The following is a 20965-nucleotide window of genomic DNA, read 5'->3' as shown; positions in this document are numbered from 1 at the left end:
CCCCCATCGTTTAACCCAGACACTGAGGTCCAGCTCCGAGGGCTTTCTGGCAGTTCCCTCACTGCGAGAAGTGAGGTTATAGGGAACCAGGCAGAGGGCCTTCTCGGTAGTGGCGCCCGCCCTGTGGAATGCCCTCCCAGCAGGTGTCAAGGAAATAAACAACTCTCTGACTTTTAGAAGACATCTCAAGGCAGCTCTGTTTAGGGAAGTTTTTAATGTTTGATGTTTTATCGTGTTTTTAATATTCTGTTGGGAGCCGCCCAGAGTGGCTGGGGAAACACAGCCAGATGGGCAGGGTATAAATAATAAATTATTATTATTATTATTCTCCCAACACATCACCGACAGCAATGCCATCAGGGTCAGGCCAGTCAGCGCAGGCCACGGACTCCAGCAGCCATCTTGCACACATCTTGCCACTCTGCTCATGGGAGGCTTGCCAGCTGCTGCCGCATTATTACAGCATTTCCTTGAGCTGAGTAGGTGTCAGGCAGAGCAGCAGGTGAGCAAAATTCTTATAACAACATCAAGGTGTTGGGAGGATGGAGCCGTGTGGGTTACGTGGCTTGATGGTGTCAGCTGTCCATGCCGGGAAGTGTGAATGTCAAATGCAGATAGTCCAGCTGGCTTCTGCATGTGTGACACGGAGGAAGGGCACCTTTCTGCCTTGGGTAGCAAAAAGAAAAAGAAAAAGAAAAAAAAGGCCTGGTCCTGCTTTGCTCTGTGGTTTTGCAGCATTTTTTGTTGGCTCCATACAGAATAACTCCTTTTCTTGTTTCCCAGGGGGTGCTTTCTTGGTCTCATAAAATTAGGGATCCTATTAAGAGGCTGCTTTGCATTCTGACACTTCCATTGGTCTTTCTGAGGACTGTAGAGGAAGCAAGGCACAGCAAACTGGACTAAATAAGCATAATAACAGTAACTACCAACGGATGCTATTTTGTCAGTCAGCCACTTCCACCGGAGCAGATTCCACCTGGGCGCCCACTGGGGAGAAGAGAGGAGAGAGGCTGCCCTAGACTCGTCCTCGGAACGCGTTCGCAATGGTCAGCGCTCAGCGACGGACCACTTTCGGCAGAGCGCTGGCTTGGAAGCATCGCCTCTCGTTCCAAACCACAGAGATTAAAAAAAGTGTAGAGCAATGCGCACCGCCAGTGAGCTGACGGTTTGGTTTGGAATATTTCCGCGTTGACTCGCTAAGTTGACCTTTGCTGCTGTCTAATTTAAGTTGTACTTTTGTAGGGGTGGGTAATTCTTGACGAAAAAAAGGAAACCAGCCAACCACAACGGTGCCTAGGAAGGATAGCAGCCTCACGGAGCCATGCACCGCCGTTCTAGCAGTGATATCATTCTCATTTCCAATTCCAGCCTTAGAGATGGCAAGCGATAGAGCGGAGCCGCTCTGCGCCCAAGTGAGAATCTCGGCCAATGGCAGCTTTTTAAAGAAACAAAAAAAACTCAAAACGAAACCCGAAAGTTCACGCTTCGTGTGACTCTTAACTTTTCTGTCTCTCTCTCCGTAGCGCGGGCTTTGCGGATCAGGGCAACATCCTGCCTCGACTTCAGCTGCCCGGACTTGAATACACTTCCGGTTAGGCCACCGGAAAAAGCGTCATAGCCCTCCTTCAGACTTCCTGCTTAGGGACGGACTCGCTGAATGTGGGTCCTCGTTTCTTCTGCTGCGCGTAGCAACAGCAGTGGGGCGGTCTTCCTCTTTCAGTGCAGGAGGGCCAGCTCCTCTGTCTGGACAGGAGGACCCCCTGAGAAATACAAACCTAAATTCTTTTTTGTACCAGCTTATATTTGTTAGAGACAGGCATTTTGAGGTACCTGCTGTTTCAGACTGCATTGCAGTGGGGTGCAGTTTTGCTGCTTGTGAGAAGTGGTCTCCTCCCTCAACAAACATCCCATACAGACAGACAGACACCCAGTAGAGATAATGTGGTTTATGTTCCTCCTCTCTAAACTCTGCCACTACCCAAAGTTAAATATAGGCTCGCTCATGACTATGGGATTCAAATATTCGATTTCCTCTCCTCATTGGCCCTTTTGGGGCAGTTCTCACATGCCAACCCTTGCTTTCATTTCACCAATCTCTCTCTCACCTTCTCAAAACAATATATGATTTCCATCGTAGCCCTTCCAACCAGAGTTCAGGAGCCAAGTTTTCTCAGTGGAACACGTTTTTCTTCTTTTCTGGTGGTATCTACTACCGGTATCTCTTGGAAAATAGGAAAATTCTAGCCGCCCCCCCCTATGGATAAACCATTGAGAATTGGGAAGATTTGCGAGAGTCTTCTACGTTTTTTTATATATATATAAGAAAACAAACCCAAAACCATTCTTTTTCATCCGCAGGCTGCCCAGTGCCATGCGGTGCCTCCTCGTCAGCCAAGACAAGCGACACGATCCAGTTCTTCTGCCTGATGGTGTGACTGTGGTTCTGGGCAGGGGACCTGAGACACTCGTCACCGATAAAAAATGCTCCCGGACACAAGGTGAGTAATTTTTCTCTTAGGGATTTTTCTTTTCCTGCTAGTACAATCCCATCCAATCATTGTGCTTGGTCTAATGTTGAACTTTCTGGGATTCTTTGTACAGCATTTGACAGATCGCTCCTTCCTGTTCATCCCTTTGATTGGGTCACTCTCAGGGGTCACAACCTTCCAAGTTCCGCATGTCAGCAGTGGGCAGGGCCAGATGCAAAAGCAGATGCAGCAACAAATATGAATTTTAACCAGGTATAATAGGCTGGTTTCCATGCAGGCTCACACTCCTCAATGCAGGCAAGCAAGAGGCCTTGTCGACAGTTGAAGGACTCATTCCTGCCAGGCAAACAGCAGTAGGCCTGGTGAGATGTGTGGCCTGAAGAGAGAGAGAAAAAATATTTAGGCTTCTGGTATATGACTAACTCAAGTGACCCTATAGCCTACACCAGACATGTTCAACTGGTCGACCGCGATCGACAGGTAGATCCCCTGGTGATCCTGGTCGATTGCAGGATCCATATTGATTGCGAGCTTAGAAAAACTTCGGAATGAATGTTTCTGCCCCCTACCCCCTCACACTGTCCCAGTGTGGCGTAGTGGTTAAGAGCGGTAGACTCGTAATCTGGGGAACCGGGTTCGCGTCTCTGCTCCTCCACATGCAGCTGCTGGGTGACCTTGGGCTAGTCACACTTCTCTGAAGTCTCTCCGCCCCACTCACCTCACAGAGTGCTTGTTGTGGGGAGGAAGGGAAAGGAGAATGTTAGCTGCTTTGAGACTCCTTAGGGTAGTGATAAAGCGGGATATCAAATCCAAACTCTTCTTCTTCTCCTCTGTCGTGCCAAGTGGGCGGAGTTCAGTGTTTTATCATTGCGGTGTGGAATACGGTGATTGACTTTAGTGGTACGTGCGATTGTTATTGGTGGAGTGTGAGATGAGTGAAGTATTTCATTCTCCCTTAAAAAAAGCTCAGCAACTGTGTTCTCCCAAAAAGAAAGCTCAACAACTCTGGTCTCTCTCCCCCCCCCCCAAAAAAAGAAAGAAAGCTCAAGAGCTCTGGTCTCCCCAAAGAAAGCTCAACAATTCTGGTCAATCCTCAATGACAATTGGTAGATCACTGTCAGTTTTTTTACACTGGCAGTAGATCACAGTCTCTCGGGACTTGACGGGCCTGGCCTACACGCCTTTATTAGTAATGCTCTACTTTCCTGGAACTCCTCCAAGTGAAGTTATGGTGTTTTTTTTTTCCTTTTTGTTCTGCCTGACTGCACCCCACGAGTTTAATGTCTGCTGCTCTGCGGGAGCCACAGAACGAAAACAGGAATAAGTGCAGATACGGATGACAAATGTGAGATCTTTCCGGGGGGGGGGGGGAAGAGAAGTAGTTGCAAAAGTTTCCAGGCATCAGGAACTACAGAGAGCCAGTGTGGTGTAAATGTCCACCATGCTGGACAGGTCAAGGAGACCTGGGCTCAAATCCTTGCTTTGCCAGTCATTAACTTACCTGCCTAGAACTTGCCTTACTTGGTTGTGAGATTAAAATGGAGGTGGTGGAGACGTGAAATCCACATATTCTCTACCTTGAGCACCCTTGAGGGGAAAACTGGATGCAAGTGAGATCAATACCTGTCCCTTCCTTTGCAGCTTCTAGAAATGCTGCCTCCCCTGCTGCCTGTGCATGCCTTTCCAGCCACTGGGGACGACCCCCGTCATTGGGCAAAGCGAGCCGGAAGGGGGAGCAGCAATAGCACTTTTCCCACCACCACCCTGTCAACACACACACACATGCACACTTCACCACCTTATTGCTTCTGAGCTGGTGATCCAAATTCTTAGCTGCTCCACGCTGACAACACACATTGTAGGAAATGGAATGATTGCCAAAATGGGGTGGAGAGCAGGCAGTACCGTTCCCAGTGGAACTCTGCCTGCTGCATGCAGTGCAGTAGAATGGCTTTGTTTTTTGTGGCTTCCCTTTGCCTGCTTTGCCAGTGGGAGGCTTTCATCTTTCTTGACTTCTCCTTTCCCTTGCTTTCTACCCATTTTCCATTTTGTAGATAATATGTTTTATTAAATTTCCACGAATTTCACGCAAAATCCCAGTACATAATATATATTTTTCTTTTGTCAACTTCCCATCCCATTATCCGTGGTGTTTTTAAAAATAATTTCTGTGGTGCTTATTTCTGTTGAATAATTAGAGATTGTTGTATTAAGGTTGTGATATAAAAGAGTGAAGCTAGGATTCAGCAGTGAGATAGAATACAATAATCTCGAATTATTTCTGATTTCTACCCATTTTCATTTCCCTCTGGTTTCTTGATGCTGCTTTTAAAAAATTACTTCCTCCATTTTCTCTTTCCTCCTTTTGCCTTTCTTCCTCTCCCTCCACACCCACCCATAATTCCTTTAAAAGAAAAAGAAAAATAAGCCCAGCACCACCACTTCCAGTTCTGATTTAGTGTTATGAATTAATGTACCCAGCCTGATTGATTCCATGTGTGAAATCTGGGTTTTCTGGACATGCCTTGCGGGTGTAACCAGCCCTGTTTTCTCTTCCTGTTTCCTCGCAGTGGAGTTGCTGGCCAATTATGCCTATAGATCCGTCCGAGTCACGCAGGTAAGACAGGGAGAGTTCAGATTGTCCCAGTTCCGAGCCTTGTGTGTGTGGCTCTGCTTCATATGGGAGCCTTGTTTCCCTAAGAGGGTGAAGCAGGTGCTTTTGGGTGTCTGGTTGCAGGCAGGCCCCCTAACGTATTGGTGTGTTGGCAGCGAGGGGTGAACCCCACGTCGGTGGAGGAGATACACCTGCGTTGTGGGGACAGCACCACTCTCCAAGAGGGAGAGACTCTGTGCTTGGTGAACGGGCTGTATCCCTATCGCATCCGCTTTGAGGAAGATTCCCGCTCCCCGAAGAAAACCCTGCTGGAGTTCTTCAGTCCCCGGCGCCCCCAGAAAAAAGAGGAGGACGGCAAGTCCCAGCCAGCCAAGCGGCCCAAGACATCCTCTCCTTCTGAGGACGAGGAAGACGACGATGTCGACCCCTCGGTGGCCGAGAAATTGAGGCAGCTGCAGGAGACGGCAGCAGAAGCAGAGCGGGCGCGGGGCCAGCGTCCCCGGCAGCTGCACCTCTCGCAGTTGGCCCCCCAGCCTCACGACTCCTGGGAGGACCATGGCAAGCTCCTGGTCTTCACAAAGAAAGGGGTGCTGCCCAGCGCCAAAGTAAGGTCTTCAGCTCTCAGCGGGAGCTAGCATTGCTTCTTGTGGGCTGTGTAATAATAATAATAATAATAATAATAATAATAATAATAATAATAATAATAATAATTTATTATTTATACCCCGCCCATCTGGCCAGGTTCCTCCAGCCACTCTGGGCGGCTTCCAACAAAACATTTAAATACAGAATGTTTTGTTGGAAGCCGCCCAAAACATTAAATACAGAAATCCATCAAACATTAAAAGCTTCCCTAAACAGGGCTGCCTTAAGATGCCTTCTAAAGGTCTGGTAATTGTTGTTCTCTTTGACCTCTGGTGGGAGGGCATTCCACAGGGTGGGTGCCACTACCGAGAAGGCCCTCTGCCTGGTTCCCTGTAACTTAGCTTCTCGTAGCGAGGAAACCGCCAGAACAGGCCCTCGGCACTGGACCTCAGTGTCCGGGCAGTGTCCTTCAGGTATAGGTGTTGTTTAGAGCCATGTCCTAGCTGAGGCTGGTGGGAATTGTAGTCCAAAACACCAGGAGAACACACAGGTGGCAGGAGGCTGCTTTGGGGGAAATGTTCTGGTTCCACCTTGCGCCCCACCCTGTCCTCTTCGTTAATGCAAGAAGGGCAAATTTTTACATCACTTGTCTGGAACCGTAGGCAGAAAGTCCGCTTAAAATAATGAAAACGCCAGAAAATGGTAAAATCGTAACATGGGGCAAATAACTAGCGTTGAGTAAAACTCAACTCTCTGTCATATTAACTCTCTAATTGTTAACGTTGAGGTCTGTTTCTTGTATTTTGTAGCTTATTCTTTTTGCCACAAGATTCTTTGGGTACTTTTTTTTTTATAAGAAAGATGTGATTCAAATGTCTTAAGTAAAACCTCCTCTACAGGACATCATCTGGGCAGGTTGGGCAATATACTCTTCAACCAAGTCTTTGGCTGATTAATATTCTGCAGCCTGTAAAACGTGTTCGTGGGAGGAGGGGTTTGTTTTGTTGTTTCTATTTTAACTATTTATTTGTGCTTTTATCTTGCATTTTTGTCTTGTGAACCATCCTGGGATCTTTTGATGAAGGGCGGTCTATAAATCTGAATAATAATAATACAGTGGTGCCTCGCTAGACGAATTTAATTCGTTCCACGGGTCTTTTCTTATAACGAAAAATTCGTCTAGCAAATCCCATAGGAATGCATTGATTTTTTTTTGGATTTTTTTTGCCCATAGGAACGCATTAATTGAATTTCAATGCATTCCTATGGGAAACTGCGATTCACTAGACAAATTTTTCATAAAACGAATTCGTCTAGCGAGGCAACCTCCGCTCGAAAAATCCTTTCGTTAAGCGGAAATTTCGTTAAGCAGGGCATTCGTTAAGCGAGGCACCACTGTAATAATAACCAGGCGATGTAGAATAGCCGGTTCCTGGTGTTCTCTCTCACTCTTTGCCCTGGTCCATGTCATGATGTGGCAGATTGGACCGTACCGCTTCAGGTGGCTGGTGTGTGCTGTTTCAAGCCCATGTGAAAACCCCTTGCAAGTAAAATAAATCCTTGATTTATTTCATTTGTACCCCGCCCTCCCTTCCAAAGGAGCCCAAGGCGGCACACACCAGCATGTTAAAACAGCACAATTTGAAAAATAGGCATATTTAAACCTTTCGGAACATTTAAAGCAGGCTTCCTCAACCTCAGCCCTCCAGGTGTTTTTGGCCTACATTTCCCATGATCCCTAGCTAGCAGGTCAGGGATGATGGGAATTGTAGTCTCAAGACATCTGGAGGGCCAAGGTTGAGGAAGCCTGATTTAAAGAAACTTAGATGATATATTTTATGCTGTGACGCTTTCGGAAATGTGATCTTCCGGCCACATTTTGTACAATCCAGTCTATAGACGCCCCAAAAGGCTTCATTTGCACCTGCTGAGAGCCAGTTTGACCCAGTGATTAGTGGGTTGGATTGAAGAAATCTGGGTTCCAGTTCCCATTCCGTCTTGGGCCAGTTGTTTTCTCTTAACCTAACCTACCTCAGAGGGTTGTTGCGAGGGTAAAGTGGGAGGAAGGGGAGCCGCGTAGATAGCCCATATTAGGTGCAAAAATAAATAAGAGGCGCAGACCAGGTTACATGGTAGCCCAGCTGAGAAACGGAACCCGGGGCGGGAGTATGCAAATGAAGTGGGTGGGGCTATATGTTAGTTTCTGTGCTTAGCAGCTGGCACAGAGTTCTGTGGGACAGGTAAAAGGACTGGTGATGGGCACCAGTGTTGGGAGAGGGGCAAAACTGGTTGTCTCCCACTCTCTCACACATATACCCCCACTCCCAAATGCAGCAACCACAGAGCCGGTTTAGTCCTGGACCCCAATGGTGTGTTGCTAAGTATATTTCCTCCGGTCGTCAGAGACAGCTCCAATTTCAGATCTTCTTGGGCGTTGCAGGGCAATCAAAGGGGCAGTAAGGATTTGTGGGGTTCCGTGTTGTCCCTAAGATCTCACCAGCATGGTTTCTGCTTTGACGGACGGTATCTGCCCTGAAAGGGCAGGGGGGGGGAGGTTTCAGTTTGCGATTGCCCTGTGTCCTGTGCAGGCTCACCTGACAGATTTCGGTAGGGGTACTGTAAACCAGGAAGTGGGGGAGCAATGTTGCTTTGGGGGAGAGTTGGAAGTTGAGGCTTGATGCCAACCTAGTGATGCTTGGCCTTCTTTCTGCCTCCCTGCCCAGGTTGCCGGTTTCGATCTGGACGGGACCATAATCACCACGCAGTCTGGGAAGGTGTTTCCTACCAGCCCCGATGACTGGAGGTGAGAATGGGGTGAAATACCAGGGAGGCGGGGGAATTATGGGCGGCCAGCATGGTCCATGGCAAAACCTGTGTTGATCTAGGTGCAGAGAGGCCCGAGTTCAAATATGCCCCCCCCCAACCATGAAGCTCATTCTGTCAGCCCAGCGCACCTCCCAACAGTTATTGTTTGGGTCAGGCATGGGGGGGGGGAGTCACCGCATATGCCACCATGGGCTGCTTGGAGGAAAGATAAGGGGGGAGGGGAGTAATAAAAGCAAGACGGTTACCTAGTAGTTAAGAGTGCCAGGCTAGGACCAGAGAGACCTGTGTTCATTTCTTCATTTTATTCCATTTCACAACACGTATACAGTGGTGCATCGCTAGACGAAATTCATTCGTTCCACGGGTCTTTTCTTATAGCGAAAAATTCGTCTAGCAAATCCCATAGGAATGCATTGAATTTTTTTTGAATTTTTTTTGCCCATAGGAACGCATTAATTGAATTTCAATGCATTCCTATGGGAAACCGCGATTCGCTAGACGAATTTTTCGTAAAACGCATTCGTCTAGCAAGGCAAGCTCCGCTCGAAAAATCCTTACGTTAAGCGGAAATTTCGTTAAGCAGGGCATTCATTAAGCGAGGCACCACTGTATACCACTTTATTGTAATAAAACCTCAAAGTGGTTTATGAAAAGAAGCCCGGTCTCTCTCTCTCACACACACACACAGACACACACACATTTTCTCTCTGGCCTACTTTACAGGGTCACTGTGAGAATAAAGGGTGGGGAGGAAAGCCAAGGACACTGCCTTAATCTCCTTGGAAGAAGGGCAAGCTAAGGAATGTAATAAATAGAAGGGAGAATATTCCTACTCATATGGGGGAAAGTGAGAAGAGCTCCCTGGTTGTGGTGGTTGTGATTCCTGCATTGCAGGGGGTTGGACTGGATGATCCTTGGGGGGGTCCCTTCCAACTCTACAATCCTGTGATTTTATAAGAGTGATGTCAGGCTTCTTTTGTAGGACGAAGGCACTGAAACGGGGGGCTTGTGCTGGTGTTTCTGCATTGTGCTTTGCACTCTCACCCTAATGCCATCCATGGCAACGTGCCATCAGCGTTGGGATCAAACTTGCTGTCTTTTTGGACTACAACTCCCATCATCCCTAGCCAGCAGGACAAAGTGGTCAGGGATGATGGGAACTGTAGTCCCAAAAACCGCTGGAGACCCAAGTTTGGGGAGCCCTGCTGTAGATGGAGTTGGACTACAACTCCCATCATCCCTGAATGGCCAGGCTGGCTGAGGCTAATGGGATTTGGGATCCAGCAACCCCTGGGACATCACAGGCTGCCTGGGTTAGGGAGAGCAGCACTCAGTTATTGACTTTCACCCCTTTCTGTTTTGCAGGATCCTGTACCCTGAGGTTCCCCGCAAGCTGAAGCAGCTTCAGAGCGAGGGGTACAAGGTAATGCACCTTCCCCAAACCACGTTACTCGCTCCAGCTTCTCCTCTCCTCTCCTCACCCCACCTCACCTCTGTGTTCTTCTCTCCTGCATCTCTGCCCTCTTTTCCCCACCCCCACCCCAACCGGGCAGGTTGTGATCTTTACCAACCAAATGGGCATCAGTCGCGGGCGCCTCAGGCCCGAAGTTTTCAAGGCCAAGGTGGAAGCAGTGGTGGAGCGGCTTGGCATCCCCCTGCAGGTGAGTCGGGGCAGGGAGGGTGGTGTATATCCCAGAATGCTTTGCAAAGGGAAGCTACACATTGAGCTGGGGTGGTGGTGGTGGTGGAGTGGGCTTTGGAAGCAAACATTTTATGGTATACCATATATTTCGCTCCATAAGACGCTCCTATGCCTGCCCTTGCGAGCGGGCATTCGCTCCATAAGACGCACGGACATTTCCATTTCCCCTTCCTTTTTAGGAGGGAAAAAGTGTGTCTTATGAAGCGAAAAATACCTGCAGAATAGAAGAGGGTGGGTTTGTGTATGTGTGTGAGAGAGAAAGTGAAAGAATGGAAGTGGTTTATTGAATATTTACAGATAAATTGCAAACAGATAGAAACATTAGCAAGGAATATTGTAATAACCTGCAGTTTCATAAGAGTATATATTTAAAGTAAATGAGCAAATTAAATGAATTTGGATATGCAGAAGATATTAAAAAAATTAATTTAAGGAACCGCAGAAAGGGGGGGGGAGGAAGTCAAATTTTGAAATGTTAAATTGATTGTAAAACTAACGAAACGTATAAACTCGAAAAGTATAAATAAAAACTTTTTAAAAAGAGAGAAAGGGGAAATAAAGCTGACAGAGTTAAAAACAGGTGAAGGGCTCTGGGGGCTCCAAGGGCCTTGTGGGTAACTGCCCAGGGGCCACGTCCTAGCAGTGGACAGGGACAAAATGACATAAACAGATAATCCACACGTCTACATGCATCCACATGTTCTCCCCCAACATTCACAGACAGCCATAGAATTGTAGAGTTGGAAGAGACCACGAAGGTCATCTAGTCTAACCCCCTGCAAGGCAGGAATCTTTGGCCCAGCATGGGGCTTGAACCCACGACCCTGAGATTAAGAGTCTCATGCTCTACCAGCTGAGCTATCTATTTAAACCTCTCCCCCAGCACTCCCTCTCTCTTTCTCTTTCTCTCTCGCTCTTTCCTTCCTAATCTAATCTCTCTTTCTCTTCTTCCCCCATCCCAGCCTCCACAAATTTGCATTTAGGGGGAAAAAGATCTCATTCCCAAGCCTAAGTCCTTCAGTTTCTGTTCTAATGTAGTTTCCAGGGGTTTGCAGCCACGTGCAAAGATCAAGGCAATGCAGAAATCGAAATGGTGAACTGTCCCCATTTCCCATTCTCCAGCAAGTTTTATATCTCTCGCCTTGTCACCCATTGGGCACGGGCTGGGGCTCAGCCAAACTTTCCAGGTGACAGCAGAGATACCCCAGACAAGAAGACTTTGGCTCAGAGACGTTTGATCAAGGAAGAGAAGGAGAAACTGAAAACAGTATAAAAATAAAATGCCAGGATGTTTTTTATCTGGACAAGGATGGGACAGACAGTGACACGCTGCTGCCATCTTTCCCCTCCCAGGTCTTCGTGGCGACTGGTTCTGGCGTTTACCGCAAACCTGTCCTCGGCATGTGGGAGCACCTGTGCAAGAAGGTGACTTGAGACTTGAGATTGTGACTTTGCTGTTAGTTTCATTTTCCACACTCTAGTCATTTTGCATTGTAATTAGTTGGGAGCGAATTTCCCGCCATCTGCTCGCAACCTGAAGCACCGAATCTGCGCATGCTTGCCGCGCGATCTGGTGCTTCTGTGCATGCGCGAATCGCCGAACCCGGAAGTAACCCTTTCCGGTACTTCCAGGTTCAGCACGTTTGTATCCCGTGGTGTACGCAACCCGCAGTGAACGTAACCAGAGGTACGGCTGTACATTGGTTGTCGAACAGCTTGGCTCTCGAACAAATCGGCTCCCAAACGCCGCAAACCCGGAAGTGAGTGTTCCACAGCTTCCAATTGAGCACAGGAAGCTCCTGCAGCCAATTGGAAGCCGCGCCTTGGTTTGCAAATGGTTTCCCAGATTAAGTTTGACAACCAAGGTACCACTGTAAGTTGCTGAAGGTTCTTTTAATCGGTTTAAGTTTTAAAAGTTGCATTTTCCCCAGTGTGGCTGGATCAGATTGTTACTGGGGGGTGGTGGTAGGGGGTTATCTTTGTTGTGGATTTTGTCATCCGCCTTGTGTATCGCAATGTAGAAAGGCAGCATGCAAATTTGAAAGGAAAGGAAGAAGGTACAAGGGTGCAGACAGAGGGGTGGGAAGAAGAGAGAGAGAGAGAGAGAGAGAGAGAGAGAGAGAGAGAGAGAGAGAGAGAGAGAGAGAGAGAGAGAGAGAGGCTTCTGTGTCACCACATGTCTTGATTTCCCACCCCTCATTCCCAAACTCTCTTCCAAGGCAAACGGTGGCCTAGAAGTATCTTTGCAGCAAAGCGTCTACGTCGGAGGTGAGTCAAACACTCAGGCTGAGCTGGGAATCCTCAGAGCTGGTGGCAGAGGCTGTAGTGTTGCGCGGTTCCTTTTCTTACTCTCTGCACAAGCCCATCCTTTCTCTACCTCTTGCGCTTGTTTTATTTATTACATTTATGTACCGTCTCCACCTTGCAAGGATGTCAAGGTGGTGTGTGCCTGGTCCCCCTCCCCCTCCTCCTCCCCATCACAACAAACAACCCTGCGAGGTAGGTTAGGCTAAGAGATGGTGGCTGCCCCGAGGTCAGAGCGGGGATTCGAACCCCAATCTCCCAGGCCCTAGTTGAACGCTCTTAACCGTTTCGCCACACTGGCAAGCCCAGAGAGCAAGGACACGCAGAGGGCCGCATGAAATCAGGCCGGGGGCCACACTCCCCACTCCAGCGCTATGGGGTGCCATGGACAGTATAATGAGAGGATGGGTGCAACTTGCGTAGCACCTTCATTTGGTGGGAGCGAGGAACAATTTCAAGCTTGTGAATCTTCACTGCAGGCAGAGTTGTAGTTTCTATGCTTCCCGTACTCCGAATTTACATGCCCCAGTTGTGAGCGTTAGCAATGATCTGTTGAGTTTTCCACCTTGGGCTGCTGGATGTGTTTTCATACCTCCTCTCCCCCCCCCCCATAGATGCAGCTGGGCGACCACCAAACTGGGCCCCCGGACACAAGAAGAAGGATTTCTCATGCAGTGACCGCTTGGTATGGAATCAGTTCTTCTCTTTCCTGTCATCTCCTTCAGTTTCCCTTAACCACGAAACAGAAAATTTGGCCACCCTGGATTAAGCAGTGTTTCCCAACCTTCTGCCTCCAGCTGTTTTCGGACTACAATTCCCATCATTCCTGACCACTGGTCTTGCTAGCTAGGGATGATGGGAGTTGTAGTCCCAAAACATCTGGCGGCACAAGGTTGGGAAACACTGGATTAAAGAACAACTGCTGTGGTTTAGCATCCACTATTCCCCCTCTTCTCTTCCGCCAGGGTTTTTATTTATTTCAAAAAGAATTTATATACCGCCATTTATATGCTGAAATATCAGGGCGGCGTACAGAAATAAAACATTGAAACAAGTGCGTAATCATTAAACAGTGCAGAACAGTCATTGCCATCAGCCTGGTTTACAGCATTGCCTAAAGGGTCCCTCCTGTTTTTACTTATGCAAGATGTGATTGCTGTCGTGGAAATGCTGTTCAGGACTGTATTTTGTGCCCAGGGAGCTACTAGATACACAGAACTTGCCCTCTAGCTTCCTTAGAATATCAGCATTCAGCCAAAAGCCAAGTTTCTAGCACTCATGGAATTCCTCCTTTATTTTTATTTTTTAAAATTAAAAGCAAACTCTTTGTGTATTTAAAACATTTCTATCCCACCTTTCCTTCAAAAGCTTCAAGGTGGCAGGTTTTAATAGTCCTCCACTGAAATCTAGTGGGGGTGGCGGGGAGAGAACCATGCCTTTCACCTCATTTTCTCCCTCTACCACCTTTCTTGATGTCCTCAAATCCTACAGATAATTTGGAGACCCAGAATGCAGTTTTAGTTTGTATTTTGCCCCAATTCTATCCCTTGTGTTAGGCAAGTTGTATATCCACCCACCTGGTTACATAGCTAGTTTGCATGTTCTTTTCCAGTTTTAAAATTGGCGAAGGTGGGAGGTTTTTGGAGGTCTTAGGTTGTGATGTTAAATTCTCGAGAATAATCTTTTGGAGAATATTCTCTTGCGATTAATGAGAATATTAGAGAATTTTCATTTAAAACAGGAGAACATTCATTTTAATGCATTGAAAGTGATATCATTTTAATGCATTGAAAATGATGTACAGTAATTAGTCAATATACATCTTTATTCATGGGTAAACTTGTTCAGGTGGCAACCAAAAACTGTACAGATACTTTTATTCAATGGGGCAATGCAGTGAATTCACATTCTTTCAATTTTTGCACCGAACTTGAAAGTGAAAATTCAACGTGAATCTCGTAAATCACTAAGCCTGCCACTAACCATATATTTACCATCAACTTTGAATTCTAATTATGTTGTGTATACATGAACTGTAGCTTTTAAAGTAAAAGGAATATTTTTTTTAAAAAAAAATTCAGGTCCACTACATGAGTACGTTCTTTAACAAGCATATCTACATGGTACAGTATTTTCGGTGCAACACTAATTAAATCAATATAAAGTTTAAAATAAATAAGTAAGAAAATAACGGGTTCTTACATTAGAATTTACGGTTTGTGGAGAATATTCTCTGGAGAATTTTCTAGCAGGGAATATTATCACCTCACATCACTCGTCTTAGGAATGCTTTGGCCATGGGTAGGGAAACTAAGGCCCAATCGCCTTCTAAATCCAGCCTGCGGACGGTCCAGGAATCAACATGTTTTCACATGAGTAGAATGTGTCCTTTTATTTAAAACACATCTCTGGGTTATTTGTGGGGCATAGGGATTCATTCATTTCCCCAAAAAAATATAGTCCAGCCCCCCACAAGGTCTGAGGGACAGTGGACCGGCCCCCAGCTGAAAAAGCTTGCTGACCCCTAGTTTTGGGTATTTGAGGAAGTGGTGCCTTGCAGTGAAGCGTTTGAGCTGGAAAAAGGAAAAAGTTGTACCGATGTGTTTTCTATGCAAAAGTTTGGGCTGGTATCGGCAGCCCACATTGAGCACTTAGCAGTCAGCTCCTTCGGTAACCAGTTGTGCACCAGATGTTTTAGAAATACAAAAAGATGTGTTTGATTTGTGTATGGTACAGAACTCATGGGCCCAAGAATCTCCACTTTCTGTTTTTGAAACAAGATGCTAGCCCTCATGGTGCGGGGGGAAGGGCAGATCTGAAAATGTGACTTCTTAGAAGTCAGCGGGGGACTAAGGAGGGAAGCGAAGGCAGTGCCCCTTAGCCCTTCCTGGTGGCGCACCTATCTGGAGTATTTTATTACCATTCTCCTCGTTCTCTCAATCCCAGACAGAGGATTTCAAACCCTTCGGAGAGTTTGGAAGCAAATGACACAGGATGAGCAGGCCGAGATGCAAATTGCACATACTCTGTGTACTTTTGTTGTGGCCGTGGAGTATGTGCGTTCTGGCTGCCAAGAGTACAAGTCGTTCTCATCTGCTCACACTTTTCCCTGGCTCCTTTACCCACGTTAACAGCTTTCCTTCTGCCCGTCCTCACAGTTTGCTCTGAACGCTGGGCTTCCCTTCCGCACCCCCGAAGTGTATTTCCTGGGCTGGAAAGAGCCACCGTTTGCACTCCCCAACTTTGATCCGGTGAATGATTTCTCTTTCATTTCTTTCGGAGCCGGGCTCGCCTTTTGTTTCTGTTCATATAAAATTGAGTGCTGCCTTTTCGCATGCTGTATTTTGTGATCTGCAAAACAATCTCTGCAGGTTGATATTTGGAGGGGGAGAGGGGGCTTTTGAGTCTGAGAGAGAATGGGCTTCCCTGTTGTTGTTGTTTAGTCGTTTCTGACTCTTTGTGACCTCAAGACCACCTAATGAGCTCATGGCAGAGGGTGAGATTCAATTGGGGGATTTTGGATTCTTGCCAGCAGTCTCTTAGCCCTGGGATGGGTAAAACTCTGGCCCTCCGCATATTATTGGACTCCAACTCTCATCAGACCCATCTAGCAGGGCCGATCAATGGTCAGGGACAATAGCAGTTTAGTTTATCAACATCTGCAGGGCTAAGGGTTCCTCGCTCCTGCTCTAGGAAATCTTTGTTCAAAAATATGACTGAATCCAGGTCCTCTTTATTGGGGGCAAGTGCCGGGGCAGGGGGAGTGATTGCTGACCAAAAGAACACCTTTAATAAACCCCCAAAGAAATTTACTGGAAAGGTTTGCCTGTTGCTGCTTGTGGTTCCCCACTTCCAAGATTTGTGGGAAGCTGAAGGCAAAAAAAAGTGTTGCATGCCAGCATGTTCTCTGCCTACTCAGAAAACCGTTTAAAAAAGGAAACCCATGTGGGTGGCAGGACCAGAACTTTATCCTAAACTGTGGCTGAGAGCAGTGGGCTTGCTTGCTAGTCAGTTAAGCAGCTTTTGAGTTGTGAGCAACTGTGATTTTTTTTTGCTCAGAAAACCTGCACATAGTCACCTGGCTATTCTTGCAGAGTTTTACATTCGCATCATTTTAGCACTTTATTCCAATTTAGAGTGTGCATTTCCCCCCTTTTCTCTGCCCCCACTGAAATTGGGCCCGGCGAGATCTGCAAAAGCAGAGTTTAATAGGCGCAGCTGACAGACTTGCCCAACGCTATTACATACAGTGTCTGAGTCTCTGCGTCTATTATATTCATACATTTGCCATTATTGTCTCCTCTTACACAGCGAACGCTGGACCCCAAAGCACAGCTTTATGATCCCCCAGACGCTTGCCTGACCTCGTCATCCCCAGAGGTGGTTGTAGCTGTTGGCTTCCCTGCTGGTGAGTGGCCGTTCACACCTTCCTTATCCAAGCTTCGTTTTCCAAAACTTTGTGCAAAAGGTTCCTCCAGTCTCAAAAAGTGTGCATGGGTAACAGATGCCCTTCCCTATAATAATATTTTAGCTGCAGTTCATTCATTTTCAGCTATGTATTGTTCTTATAGGGACGCGGGTGGCGCTGTGGTCTAAACCACAGAGCCTAGGGCCTGCCGATCAGAAGGTCGGCGGTTTGAATCCCCGCAGCAGGGTGTTCGGTTCCAGCTCCTGCCAACCTAGCAGTTCGAAAGCACGTCAAAGTGCAAGTAGATAAATAGGTACCGCTCTGGCGGGAAGGTAAACGACGTTTCCGTGCGCTGCTCTGGTGCGCCAGAAGCAGCTTAGTCATGCTGGCCACATGACCCGGAAGCTGTCTGCGGACAAACGCCGGCTCCCTCGGCCTATAGAGCGAGATGAGTGCGCAACCCAGTGTCGTCTGCGACTGGACCTAACGGTTAGGGGTACCTTTACTGTTACCTATTATTGTGATAAAAAAAAGTGCACCTGGACATTCCATTGCTGTGCCCATAACCTAGGTTTAAGGTGCTATTTAGCTCCTAGCTTCCATATCTCAGATTCTAACACTGCTTTTAACACCACTGTCTTCTTCTCTCATTCCAGCTGGCAAGTCAACTTTTTTGAAGCGACATTTGGCCTCTGCTGGTTATGCCTATGCCAACCGGGTAAGTAGGAGACGGCGGCTGCCTGGGAGTAAGCCCTGCTGAATTCAAGAGGATGGCCCCGCCTGTCTTCTTCTTTTTCCTCCTCCTCTCCTCCCCTTGTAACCCATCTTCTCCCCCTCCCCCTTACAGGACACACTTGGCTCGTGGCAGAAGTGCGTGGCTACGTGCCAAGCAGCACTGCAGGCAGGGAAGAGCGCAATAGTAGACAACACCAATCCGGACTTGGAATCCAGATGCAGGTGAGGTTTCTCTGGTCAGCAGATGCGGTGTGGTTGTTCCTCCAGCAGGCAGGCAGGCTTCCAAAGTCCTCTGAAAAACCATTGTGCCCTTTCCGCCCCACCAGGTACATTGAGTGCGCCAAGAAAGCTGGCGTTCCCTGCCGCTGTTTCCTTTTCACTGCTTCATTGGAGCAAGCCAAGCATAACAACAGAGTGAGTAGCTTGTTAGGAAAGTTATCAAAAATCTTCCGCCTCTTTTTCTCCGGAGGGACCAGGTCACCTGTTTGAACTCGTGTTCCCCACTCTGATTCTTCTGCTTTCACCCCACTTCTGGAGAAACAAATCAAGGCTGCAAAAGGATTTCTCTCTCTCTCCATCTCTCTCTTGTATAGTCAGACTTATCATTAGCCAAACTGTCGGGCTGCCCCTTCCCCGAGCTGGAGATGATGTATACTTCTCTGAGCTGTACCACAGGGTGACCCATGGGAGACCTTGGTTAGGGAGCCCTGAAATGAGCCACCTGTCTTTGGAGAAGTGCCCTGATGGACAGTATCAATAGTTTAGTAAATGAGAGCCCTGGGATTGAGGCAAGATGGCTGGATTTAAGCCCCTGCATTTCCAAATTGTTAAGGGTTGAGGCATCCCTCAACGTGGAGGGAGCACCCATTTCTGGCACATCACTGGCATGTGGTCCACCACCAAAAAAGTTACTTCATCCCTGCTCTAGCTCAACAACCTAAGACTGTGACGTGCACCTCTTTTGTTTATGAATGGCCTCTTTCAGAAGTGATGTACAGCATTCTTAACCTGCAGTATCTTATAGTCAAAACTACTCTGAAAGTGAAGTCTGGATTTCTGTTTACCCTGATGTGTTGTGGGAGGGACGGGACATATTTTAAATAGTATGCTGGACTTTCCCTTTGTCTCTTTCCAGTTAGTGCTGCCTTCCCTGTGTTTTTGTTTTCTTTTCTTCTGTCTTTCTGTTGTGCTTAATAATCAAAGCACCCCCTTCATGAACTTACCCAGTCCTCTTTGATAGCTCTGTGGGCTATTGGCCAGCGCAGATGAACTGTGTGTTGTGGGAAGCACTTCTGAAGTGGATCCTCCTCGTTTCTTCACGGTCTGACATCAGCCAGCTTTCCCCAAAGGGGGAACGTCCCCACGTCCTGTTCAAATAAGCAGCCCCCAGAATGACTAGAGAGCAACCTCTCTTCTTTTTCATTTCAGTTCCGGGAAATGACGGAAAAGGGCCACGTGCCCGTGAATGATATCGTCCTGAACAGTTATAAGTGAGTTTCTGAATTACCTATAGGAGGGAGGGGAGCTTGCAGTGGCATGGGGAGGGGCAAGGGTGCAGCTACTATTAAACTAATGAATCTTAAGCTTCGTGGGCCCTAATCCCAGAGTGGCCCCAGAAGCGACTGTAGGCCACGTTGCTCAATTTTTTGGGGTCTAGTGGACCCAATCTGAGTCGCACAGCTCGAATTGATTTTTTGTTGCATATACTTCAGCAACCCCAAAGTTTTGAGAGTCGGTAGCACAGGTGTGGTGATCTGTCGTGGAACAACCCCGCTGAAGAAGATGGCAGTGGTTGCCCAGACCTCATTGCTGGTTGCATAACAGTTCAAGTTTCAGGGCCTCCCAAATGTAGGTCCCGCCACTGCTGGGGGAGGCTGTTTCTGTACAGCACCCTCTAAAAAATGCAGAAAGCAGAATTGTACACTTGCATTGAACGAACTATATTTTGTTGTGTTTGCTGTGCACAAATTTGCATGTTCCTGTCACCCAGCTCTCACTTGATAAAAACAAACGAACTACAGTGGTGCCTCGCTTAACGAAATTTCCGCTTAACGAAAGGATTTTTCGAGCGGAGGTTGCCTCGCTAGACGAATGCGTTTTACGAAAAATTCATCTAGCGAATCGCGGTTTCCCATAGAAATGCATTGAAATTCAATTAATGTGTTCCTATGGGCAAAAAAATTTCAATGCATTCCTATGGGATTCGCTAGACGAATTTTTTCGCTATAAGAAAAGACCCGTGGAACGAATTAATTTCGTCTAGCGAGGCACCACTGTACTAGCTCTCAAGGTTGCTGTGGGGGGGGGGAAGGGGGGAATGGCCTGTTTTGAACTTCAACCCTGAGATTCACTGTGGGAGATTAGACACTTCTCCCCACGTCCATTTTCACTTTTAAGTTTTGCCATGAAACACCCAAGTAAAAATTAATGCAATTAACACTAACTTAGTTCCAGAAAATAGGCTGAGGACTGAATAGGTTTCATCTCTGAAACATCACTTACAACTGGCGCTCTCTCTCTCTCTCTCTCTCTCTCTGCTAGGAATAAGTTTGTGGAACCATCGTTGGACGAGGGTTTCTCTGAAATCCTCAAGATTCACTTTGTGCCTCAGTTCGCAGATTCTCAACTAGAGTCACTTTACCGGCAATTTTCTGAGGGATGACAGTGTCCTGCTATTTGCACCCATCTGACAGAGCCTTTTAAAAAAATAATGTACCTCTCTGTTGCCAAAGAAAGGTATACTTATGAAGTGTGACGGCTCCCCCTGCTGGTCAAAGGGGAACCTCGCTTTGGGCTGGAGAACGTCCTCAGGCTGTTTGAAAATGGGAGTGGAGACTATATAATAGGATTCCCTTTTCCCCTGTGAAAAGGCATTTTAGAAACCATGAGAAATAAAGTTTTGCAACCCAAACGGTTGTCCTCTTATTTTTCAGGTGAGAGCTATAGCCTCCTTGTCACCCAAATAAAGCCAGAATGGGGAATTTACATTAAAACTTGTTTTTGGAAACAATTCTGCTCTTGGGCTAGCATGCCTAGAACTACAGGGAACAGTTGGAGAAGGATAAAAGACTGGTGTCAAATTAGAAGTTCTAGTCTGGTTATACCTATTCCCTGCCCCTCAGCAGAGCCAACATTGCACACCAGATAAGGAAGGGTGACAAAATTAAACGTGACATTGAGAACTGAAATGTACTTGAAAGCATCACTTTTTTTTTTGTATGAGCCACAGAGTACGCAGCTCCAAAGAGGCCCTTTCCATTTACTGCACAAGGCAAAGAAGGCTAAAAAGTTTGCTGAAACAC

General features: G+C 47.1%; 1 protein-coding gene across 2 annotated transcripts; it reads left to right on the top strand.

Moving 5' to 3' along the window:
* The first annotated feature begins 1623 nt into the window (after window positions 1-1623).
* On the top strand, window positions 1624-20574 carry PNKP (polynucleotide kinase 3'-phosphatase). 2 transcript variants are annotated; one of them, XM_035134740.3, is made up of 17 exons: window positions 1624-1826; window positions 2359-2498; window positions 5060-5106; window positions 5259-5708; window positions 8412-8491; window positions 9880-9937; window positions 10068-10175; window positions 11570-11641; window positions 12436-12484; window positions 13135-13205; window positions 15679-15771; window positions 16832-16928; window positions 17585-17646; window positions 17776-17885; window positions 17990-18077; window positions 19092-19153; window positions 20205-20574. In XM_035134740.3, exons 2-17 carry the CDS (start codon window positions 2372-2374, stop codon window positions 20323-20325), a joined length of 1695 nt encoding a protein of 564 aa, XP_034990631.3. In that variant the 5' UTR covers window positions 1624-1826; window positions 2359-2371; the 3' UTR covers window positions 20326-20574. The 2 variants fall into 2 exon arrangements, with proteins under 2 accessions (XP_034990631.3, XP_088511266.1); XM_088655140.1 differs by lacking the exon at window positions 5259-5708 and having other exon boundaries at window positions 1635-1826.
* The last annotated feature ends 391 nt before the right edge of the window (window positions 20575-20965 follow it).

Source organism: Zootoca vivipara, chromosome 12 (assembly GCF_965207765.1).
Source record: "Zootoca vivipara chromosome 12, rZooViv2.hap1.1, whole genome shotgun sequence".
Taxonomy (NCBI): domain Eukaryota; kingdom Metazoa; phylum Chordata; class Lepidosauria; order Squamata; family Lacertidae; genus Zootoca; species Zootoca vivipara.
The sequence above is the reverse complement of the archived record's forward strand: the minus strand, read 5'-3'. Positions and strand labels throughout refer to the sequence as shown.

Excerpts from the sequence above, each read along its gene's own strand:
- PNKP (XM_035134740.3), top strand. The coding sequence starts at position 2,372 with ATGCGGTGCCTCCTCGTCAGCCAAGACAAGCGACACGATCCAGTTCTT. Across the intron at positions 2,499-5,059 it reads AAAATGCTCCCGGACACAAG|TGGAGTTGCTGGCCAATTAT; the intron begins GTGAGTAATTTT and ends GTTTCCTCGCAG. Across the intron at positions 17,886-17,989 it reads GACTTGGAATCCAGATGCAG|GTACATTGAGTGCGCCAAGA; the intron begins GTGAGGTTTCTC and ends CCGCCCCACCAG.